Genomic DNA, 10579 nt, shown 5'->3' on the forward strand with positions numbered 1-10579 from the left:
CAGAGACTAAATGAGCTCCCTGCTGCACATTGTGATCCTCATGCTTTCAGTCTGACTTACTTACTCGTGGCTATTATTTACATTTATTATTAATGGAGTTTAGCGAATCATATAAAGTGCAAATAGCACTTTGTGACTGAAAAAAAAAGGATTATTTTTTTTGCTGGCAGCTACAATGGCAAATACCCTCCTGTCAGTCTGTCTGCATTTAACCCCATTAATAATAACAAAAGACTGTGAAATTCATGATTTAATAAAGTTTCCTAAAAAGACCCACTTTGTGAGGCTCAAGTTTTTTTGGAGTACAAAGGAACTATGTTGCTAGTGTGTTTAATTGTGTGAGACTTGCTTTTTTCCCGCCAGATTGTTGAATTTAATCTCAACTAAACCCACAGACCACTTACAGAGCGAGGGTTGTGATGCAAAACATAACATCTTAAACTCCATTTGCACAATTTGAAGAAACAGCGGTGAAATTTTGACTTCTAAATGTTCTTGTTTGACTGTACTTGACAGCACATATTTTTGTCATATTGTAAGATGTTAAAAAATCTCAACCTCCTAAGCCAGAATATTCCTTTCCAGAAACACTGAAATCAGACATTAAAGCTCCTGTGAGGAACTTTTTGTTTGTGTTTGTTATGGCACCCCCTGTGGACAAAATGATTCCTTTTATCTCTTTACTGATCTTGTCCTGTACTTGAGTTGCGTTTTTTACCCCCCAAAAAACTCACATTGCTCTCTTTTAACAGTAAAATGCATCACTCATTGTTGGGTAAAAAATTGTAGACTGTACAAAAAGGGGTTGCCTTCACCTTGTCTGATACCTGCCACCTCGCAACAATTGCAGGCATTACACTTATAATATAGAAATTGTAAATCTTTCTGTTGTTGGTCTTGTTTGCTTTTGTAGGTCATGAAAAGACCTCACTAATCATTTCAGTCCGTTTCATGCCTAAATAAAAACTCCCCACAAGAGCTTTGATTACCTTACATTTTCATGCTAGTAATTTTTCATTTAAACAGGTTTCTTCAAAAATAATTCAGATTACAGAAAGTATTATTTGAGTACAATAAATTGTTTTCTAAATGTTTCTTTAATTTTAAGAGAAAATAATAAGTATGCTTTTTATTTTAAATGCTGTTATATTGTGACCATAGTGAGATCTCAATAAAGGACTTGCCCTGTGCATGAAGCTGCAGTGGAGGAGATGAAAGAGAGAGAGCTGCTCTCAGGGTTAAAATGGCCGCCATCCACTGAGTCCTGAGGTGATTTGTAGCCTGTGGTGTAGCAGCTAATAGACCCAAATCCATGAATGAAATCAACTTTAAAGCTTTAGTGGGAAACAACTTGCTGCTGAGTCACTTTCACTTCACCAGCTGGAACTTTTTGGGACCAGCACAGATTTTTAAATCACTGATGATTTCTGTGTCATAAATTTCATTTGACTTGATGCTTGATGCGCTCTAAAATCCGAGGATGCATCATCTTATAAATTGTGAACACAGTTGTTTTCTTTGAAGGAAAAAAAAAACTCCCCCCACCATTAAAGATTGCTGCTGCTCGGTTTGAAATGTGTTACTTGGATTTGGAATGCAAATGCTTTGTTCACGAGGAGGAGGGATCAGCGAGGAGTCTGAAAGCGACGAGTTTTTGATTAATGAGCTTTGAAATGGCTCTCCAGGAGCAATAAAGGATGAACTGCACTCTCTCTCCCTCTCTCTCTACCTTTCTCTCTCTCACACACACACAGCATTGTATCATTCCCAATGTCAAAGAATATTTTTTATTCTCTTGCTGTTATTGTCACCAATCTGCTCAGCCTCACCCACCAGTAAATTAAATTACACATTTTTCTTCTTCTACTCTAACTATGAAAAAATGGTTTGCTGCTGACTCTCAGTGTGTACCAATCAATTAGACAGCTCTGATTTGGCTTCAATCTTATAAGAAAGTGCAGCTCTCCCCCCCCCCCCCCAACAAACAGTAAGATAATCACGTGACTGAGTGTAAAAATAATAAGTGTCATGTGGGAGATGCAGTAAGCTCATAGACTCCCTCATACTCCAATAAAACATCAATAACGTGCAGAGGCTTTTATTCCGCTGAAATGCACTTTGCATTGGAAGCATAGAGCCGTCTGATGAGTTTCAGATATCCTGGTGTCTAATTATTGATCTGCTCTGCCTGTTTGGACTGTACAGTAGAGCTGTGCAGTCAATAAGCTCCTCTGTATACTGTTTCAGTGCGAGCACTGACTCAATGAAGAATTTAAATAATCACACATAGAGGATGAGCAGCGCTGCAGGGTTTCTACAAAACCAACAAAATGCAATAAAAAAATACAAGTTTCAGCACTTTATTTACAAAATGTTAAACACAATAAAATATAACATTTCAATATCATTAGGGGGTTTCATAAATTTATGGATATCCAACCAAATAGAATAACAATGAGAGACAACTCAAAATAAAACAATGGACTACACGAAATGACATGCTGGTGTGTATAATATTTCATACTTCGATAGTCTACGTTTTGCTTAAGGTTTGACACAAGATAGACATGGACATGTAGTGGTGTTTATACACTATCAAATGCCCCATTTATGCCAGATTTACAATTAAGAAATGCTTTTTATCGACAATACACTGCGAGTCATAGCATTTTCCAAAACCCTGTTTTACCAACACTTCCAAGTGCACTGATGTGTCCAATCTTAGAAAAAAACCTCCACACTTACGTATAAATACTCGCATATAAACGATAAATAATGTGCAATACAAAAGTTATTAAATAATAAATAGGCTAATATGCTAGGAAGGAAGATTATGCAAAAATAATAGAAAATAAATAATGCCCGTGAGGAGAGTGAGATCCTGACAAACAGACAGAACATTTCCCTAAAAGTCCTTCTCTCTAAACATGAGCTTCTACTTTCATGATCTACAAGACTTACCTTCAAGTAACGCCATGAAATATTCAATCAAAAATTGCGCATTGCACTTGAGAAAAACATAAAAAGGAGTTGACAACCAGTCTGCGTCTGCGCGTCAAGAGAAATGGACAAAGCTGTATTATTTAGAAAATTATTACACAATAGCATTAATAGTAATATCAATAATACTGGAATAATACACACGACTCGCTTGGAGTGTAGTTATTAGACTAGTGAGGTAATAAAAAGAGCGCAACATAATTTGGCACACACATACACACACGCGCGCACACACACACACACACACACACACACACACACACACACACACACACACACACACACACACACACACACACAGGAACCACATATTACAAATGCGTGAGTTTAGGCGCTTCCTGAATCCTTCCCTGAGACGCTTGGAGAGATGTGAGGTCTGTGTACGTGGGGTGGGGATCACAGGGTCCATGGTGGTGGTTCCCGGGGATCTGAGCGGCACAGCTGTAGTCCACGCTGGTGGATGACGGGTGGGGAAGGTGGCCCAGGTTGAACATGGGGCCCGAGGCTGGCATGGAATCAACAAAATTCCCCCCCACGTAAACGGGGCTGCCTTGCAAATTCGCGTTGGCAAAGCCGCCGTTGCTCTGCATGCCGTGGTGTTCATACTCGGAACCCGGGTATCTCTTCTGCTGGGGGATGCAGCCACCCAAGGGTGCCGTGTACGCAGCCAAACCGTACATGTTCTGCTGGGGTTTGGCGAAGGATGGGGGCGAGGGCGCGTCATAGCTGAGGCTGTTTTGGAGCTGGCCAGAGTATCCAATGTGATTTGGGCCACTCAGCGGCGGGCTCCTATCAGGGGAGTGCCCCAGGGGAGAGTGCGCGAGCCCCTTAGCTTTCTGGTCCTTTTTGTATTTCATCCTCCGGTTTTGAAACCAGATCTTTATTTGGCGCTCGGTGAGGTTCAACAGATTGGCCATTTCCACTCTCCGAGGGCGACACAGATAGCGGTTAAAGTGAAACTCCTTCTCCAGCTCCACCAGTTGTGCGCTGGTGTACGCAGTTCTGACCCGTTTAGAGGCTGGACCCGGTGGGCTCTTCTCATCACTCACCTCCCCACCTGGAAAGCAAAAAGACCACCATTTTAGCCTTTTAAAGACTGATCAAATCATAAAAATGTGCTCATAACAAGGCCCAAACCACCCCCATCCCCCCACACACACTCACAGGGGTCTCCATCATCTCTACCTGCAGCCGCGCAGTTGTTGCCCTTCTGCTTTGCGTTCTGACGGGTCTCTTTCATCCAGGGGAAGATCTGCTTGGTGAGAACTGGTGTCGCAGAGCTGGATCCACTGTTGGATGGAGATTTCTTCTTGTTGGATGCAGATCCATTGGAGCTGGGAGAGGATGCGGACAATGGAGGTGCCTGCTGCTCCCCTATACTGGTAGCCTGGCTGCTGCTGCTGCTGCTTTGACTGCCACTTTGGCGCATGCAGTCCCCGTTCAGGTCACTGTCTTTTAGGGTCGGGGGCCGGACAGAGGGGGACTGAATGGGACATACTGGGCTCTGATAGTCAGTCTCGATGCTAGATGTGCTGTAGGATTGGTGAGCAGGGCCGTAGTTGTAAGAGTCAGGTTTGGGGTAAGTGTAACCTCCAAAGAGTCCAGAGTTATCGTAGTACGTTGCTTTCTGCATTTTGGGTGTTCAGAGCCAATAAGCCAGAGCGACTGGATCCAATGGCATTGATGGGGTTTATTCAAGTGATTGGTGTTTCCCACCGTTGCTCCAGTCTGTGACCTGTGCAGAGAAACACATCACACTCATGATTAAGGCCTACATTTATTAAAACTCAAACTTCTCAAACTGTTCACATTAAACTCCAAAACACGCCTGAGTTTAAATAAACCAAATTTGCCTACTTGGCTCAGGCTGCTGAAGACTAAACACAGGAGCCATTGCACTACTGATCACCACAGTGACGCATGTCAAGGCTCCAGGTTCGAGCAGTGTGACTCATTTCTGGCACAAAACAGTTAAAGTTTAACTTTCGATAAAAGGACCCTCTGGGAGGCCTTAGGAGTTCCTCAGAAATAAGCTGAATCAGCATTTGAACACACACACATACACTCACGCACGCACACAAACACTCACGCGCACACACGCGCACACACACACACACACACACACACACACACACACACACACACACACACACACACACACACACACACACACACACACACAATACCCTTTTCACTAATCACCAGGCCTGACAAAGCCCGTCATGCATTGTTCCCTGCAGCAGAAATATATAGCCCACCAAGGCCGCGCGCACATGAGTTTCATTTAAGCACAGGAGAAACTAAAAACTGATCACCTCCACTGATTGTTATTAATGTTAATATGACTGAGGTATGAAGGTATGAAGGAGAGGTGTGTATGTATGTTTTTTTGTTTGTGTGTCTTCTTTGTGTGTGTGTGTGTGTGTGTGTGTGTGTGTGTGTGGGGGGGGGGGGGGGGGGGGGGGGGGGGGGGGGGGTTATTGGGTAGAGTTTGGAGTTAAATATTTTGTTTATTTCTCTTTACGCAATAACTTTCAACCCATGTTTTAGGCTTTTTGGTTTGTCGAATCATTGACCTTCGGACCACATTGCAAACAAATGTTTTAGATTCACAAAAAAAGGAAATAATTCTGCTTGATATTTCTTTTTAAAAAGCTACATTTGTTTCAAGGCTCCAATAGGGAGCAGCGCGTCACCATCTCAACCCAACAGAAATATCAAAGGGCCGTGTACTGTATGTTGGTGGCTCGACGCGGTTCAGTCCGCGCCGTGCATAACAATTGCACCTGTCAGTGTGGACCGCGGGCAGAATTTATGACCGCAAATGTTATGGTTGTAAACGGCCTGAGAGAGGAATGAAAAGCAAAACACTCCTCAGGAGTCGCGGCCCTCAGAAGTGTAAAACTAGGCGTAGGAGGAAGGCAAGGGAAAGAATTTCATACTCGGCGGCTTCTCCCATACAGAGGCTTGGGTTATAAATGATGCCTCCATTCGGGCTGAGCGCGAGGCTGCAGAGCTGACGCCGAGAGAGAGGAGGGATTGGGAATATTTTGCTTGTTAGAAAGAGGCAGAAAATATTGGCTTAACGCCTTTCGGGAACCGGGGAAAATGTCGGAAATGTGAGATCAAATAGAGAAAAACTTTTTAATTTTATGTTTTATAATTTGCATGTTCTACTATAACACTTAATACGTTTTTTTCTAATTACTTATATCTTTATTCATTGTATTTTCTTGTGGAAAACAGAAAAAAACATTCATGTTGTAATGCTTTATTCGTATGTTTTGGTTGCTGCGTAAAATCAGGATAACTTGGAGCAGGCCTGCGCAAATAATTACACGCACAGGCTAAGTTTAAGTCATCCTTCATGTCTGTTGTCGTGATTTAAGCCTCCTGTGGAAGTCCGTGAGCGTTAATATACAGCCTAATAACAAATCATCCTTTCACCTTGTTAGCAGTTGGCTGTGCTACGCACTCCCTTCATTAAAGAAATGTTACTCACCGAAATCTGCGTAAATCTCCTTTATATCCCTCACGCATTCATCACTGCTCCCACCTCGACCTGCAAGAGAAATTAAAGACATGGATTTTTCACGTTAGTTATGTTTTTCATTGAACAATTCGACGAATAAGTCATTTTTACTCAAACAATAAAGTTGGTTGACCGAATTGAATTTTTTCCAATTACAGCCATTTTTTTTATGTTGGTCAAAGGTGATTATAATATGGACAAAAGCACTGGGGTATAAGAAAAATGAAAACATTTTGGGGCCTTTTTGTTCCTTCTTGAAAAATAATTTACAAATCATTTTTATTTTGCAAATAGGAAGAATTGTCCCTTCACTGATTACACATGACACAGTTTAAAGCCTCTGCTTGAGACAGGAAAAGTCCTACATGTGCACTTTTAAACAAAGAGCCAGTCGGAATATTTAGCAGTCATAAGCTTTTTTAGTGACCTTTGGGTCATTCAGCATTTAGTCAAAGTTTAATGAACAACGAGCAGTTTGGCTTCAAGTAGCCCAGTCTCAAATAAATTCAAAGCAGCTTTTCAGCGCTGACTGAACCAGGAGAAGATGCTCGAGCGACGGCAAGAAAATAGAAATGAAACCACAGAAAATATACCTTAGATATTTGTTGTTATGCGTGAAGCCACCTCTGTCTCCCAACTCTTATTTTTGGATAAAACATGTGGCCATGGATATTTTAAAATTCCTTCGTTGTGGATTATTTGGTAAAACTGGTCGATAATTTGCGCCTGAAGTGCTTTTGAACACACTGGGTTTCTAGTAGCAGACATGCTCCTCTTTTCACACAGTGGTGTTTTTCGCCTACGCGCTGTTACGGTAAGTTTGGTTCACACAATGGGCCGGACTCAGAGTGGAGTGTTATTATGTCGAGTGTTAGTTTCTCAAGCTAGACCCTTTGAATCCTGTCCGTATTACACGTTAGAAAGACTTCAATTGCGCTATTAATAGCTGAATAATATTAAATAGGCTACATAGGTGCAGTTGATTAAAATGTCTGCAAATGTTGAATTTCACAACATTATTTTACAAGTTAAACTAAGAGGTGCATGCTTACAAAAAGCCAAAGCATCATGTGCAGTCGTAGGTTTTGTTATAATGCAGCCCATTGTTGTTTGTGGAAATTCTGCAAAGACTCACAACACCGTGTTTACGCACGTATAGTAATCCTCAATACAACGTGAAGCAATAAATAATCTGTTAGCATAATACGAACAAAATGTAGAATAATAAGGAATTATAAGGGCCTACATGGTCTCTCTCAAAATTCAAAGAAATGCTTTTAAATAAGTTACATTAAACCAAATGAAAATAAACAAAAACGCATCCAAAATCGTAGCAAAATCGAAGTATTTGCCTTAATCCGTGTTCATAATCCATCCCGGTAATCCTCAAAACCATCAAATATGAATTATTGTATAATATAAAGTCTCAGGTTAACAAAGCCATACAGCAGAAACCACATAAATCACGGCAAACGCCACAGTGACGATAAGACAACAAATTAATGTGATTTACGATCCAAGAGTGAAAAAGAAAAGTTCCCCTCTTACTTCTTCCTCTGAGCAGCTTTTCATCCAAACGTGAAACCAGCTGAAAAGCACAGAGCGCAATCTGTCGATAATATTTGAAGTAAAAAAAAAAAAAAGGTATATTATGAATGTGCTTTGGAGGAGGTAGATATGGACTCCATATATCCGGCGCAGAGAGCGACATTAACAAGCATCACCTCCATGAGCGGAATAAATCACAGATATTCCCTCGCATTATATTAACCCGTGGTTAAAGGTTGCTTTCTGCCATGCAGTTTCTTACCTGAGAATCAATTCATCATAAAGCACTTTCCCTCTCAGTCTCCTTCCTATCCACGCAGTCTCTAGAAGAAATCCTTCACCCTTTGTCTGTACACAATGCTGTCCTAAACCTGATCTTGCTGTTTTTCAGACATTTCCATATACCAGTGGAGACAGTATTCCCGAAAGAATGGAAGCACTCGCATTCAACTACCAATAAAAAGCGAACAAGGTATCCTTATTCCAGAAAAAAAAATCCCTGGCAATCAATCACCCATTGGAATATAGAGGATTTCACAGCCCGGATAGGCCTGCTCAGATTTGGAGCTCTAACACTGAGAGATTTTTTTGGTGTTTCGGAAGCTTTGTGATGACAAATAAAGGCGGCTGCTGTAAGATACAAGCATATTTGTTCACGTGATTGTTCTCTTCTTCAAGCGAGCCTTACCTCACCAATCCATTCTGATAAAGGGTGGCGTTTATTTCCTCATCTGAGCTGTGTGAAAATGCCTCACTGCCTTTTTCTTTTTCATTACGAGCATTTCAGCTCTCAAGCACCTCAGTATTCAACACAAGCACTATATTGTGGGACATTTTAAAGCGTTTAGTGAAGAGGATGGAACACAATAGCATATTAGATGAAGGCTGGTGGTAAAATATCTTTGATGCTGTGTTTGCGTGCGTAATCTTCAAGACATTTTGTGCATTTTGTGTCTTATAAAAGCTTGAAAATTACAATATTTTGTAGATTTCTTTGCTCGGAAATAGCTACATGCAATTTCACAATAAAAGCGTGGAACTTGGGCATTAAACGCACCCCGGCGAAGAGTCTTTGGACTATATTTTAAAACACTATAATGCTATCGTTGTTATAATGTGGTCGTCCAAATTGTGTGGGGGTTAACTTAAAAATGATTTATGAATTAAATGACATGTGCGTTTTTGTCCTCCATCTGGGACTGGATTGTATTCAAATAAAGCACATTATCATCTTTTGTTTGTTGTCCCTGTCCTCACACACACAAAGAAGGAGAGAGACCGAGCTTCTCCTGCATTGTTTCCAATGTGAGGATCAGTGGAAGAAGGGGAAGAAAAAAAAAGCAATGGCATGGTTTGCATAAAAATAATGATTATTAAAAAGACGGGGATGGATTGCAAGAAGATGATTTGGAGCTGCAGAGACCTTCTGCTGGGTTACATTTGCTGCGAGGACGGAGAAGAAGCAGAAGAAGGAGGGATGCAGGGCTGGTAGCGTTGCAGCATATGTTCAGAGGGTAATAAAAGTGAAAGATTTACAGTTTTCGGCCGGCCCCCCAACAGCCTCGCACCCTTTCAGGAATTACCGAGAATGATTTACAAGCAGGCAGGAGTGTCAGGCTGTCTAAACTTCCAGGACTTCTTAGAAATCAAAATCAAATTTCCTCCAAACAGCAATAAAATCTGCAGATAACGACTGTTCTCCAACGATAAAATACAATAAAAATATCCTTACATTTGCCCAGAAAGTTTAATTCAACTCAACTTGTCAAACAAGACCACAAATTGTTACTTTAATACCACCCATCAAATACATTGTGTTAATCTTTATTTTTTGGAAGGAATTAGTAAAAAAGACACATAAATAAAGAATTTGTGGGCCCGGTGTGGAGCCATCCTGGTCTGTATGAATCCAAAAGCGCATCTATTCTGAGCGAGCATCCATAAATACATGTCACTGCCCTTTACTTTTCACCATTCATCCTATCAATCCCTCTAACCATATTTGCGTAATACAACAACCCCTCATTGAGCTACTTTTTCTGACATGAAATAAAAAAGAAGACATGCATTCACCGACTAACCGCAGCCCAAAGCGCACACTTAAAAAGCGTGCAATTTATCAAATATCACGACATTTGATATCGTCATTTAGCAGCTCTGGCAACATGAAAAAATGCTGAAATATTTACCTACCCAAGCATCCATCGGTTCGGATGTGTCGCTAAAGTGCGGGGCTGCACGCTCGCGCCGGGTATCGGATATTATTTTCTTGGGGGATCTCTTCAGTTTTCAAGTCTGATAGAGTCCTTGCGATTAATGACGACGCCGTGTTTCTAGGGGGACGTGCTGCATTAATTATTTAGACAATCACGTGGTCGGAGAATGGAGAGCGGAGTGGTATAGTCTCTGGATTAGATCTGTGAATGCAGACAGCGCACTTTAATATATCTTAGGGGGGTTGTCTGGCTCGGAGAGGCTTCTGCGAAAAAACAGCTGGAA

The 10579-nt window shown here is 41.3% G+C and overlaps 1 protein-coding gene across 2 annotated transcripts in view; it reads right to left on the minus strand.

Annotated features, from left to right (window-relative positions):
- Positions 1 to 3223: 3223 nt before the first annotated feature.
- The window catches only part of hoxd3a (homeobox D3a), a 66492-nt gene continuing 59136 nt past the window's right edge, over positions 3224 to 10579 (minus strand). The window contains exons 3-5 of one of the 2 annotated variants that reach the window (XM_034694629.1): positions 6503 to 6562; positions 4186 to 4735; positions 3224 to 4057 (exon numbers count right to left, since the gene is read on the minus strand). In XM_034694629.1, coding sequence (XP_034550520.1) covers positions 3312 to 4057; positions 4186 to 4633 — 1194 coding nt within the window. In that variant the 5' untranslated portion in view covers positions 4634 to 4735; positions 6503 to 6562 and the 3' untranslated portion in view covers positions 3224 to 3311. Of the gene's footprint in view, positions 4058 to 4164; positions 4736 to 6502; positions 6563 to 10579 lie in introns of both variants that reach the window. The other variant, XM_034694627.1, reaches the window with a different exon arrangement.

The sequence above is a fragment of the Notolabrus celidotus genome, chromosome 10, assembly GCF_009762535.1.
Source record: "Notolabrus celidotus isolate fNotCel1 chromosome 10, fNotCel1.pri, whole genome shotgun sequence".
Lineage (NCBI taxonomy): Eukaryota > Metazoa > Chordata > Actinopteri > Labriformes > Labridae > Notolabrus > Notolabrus celidotus.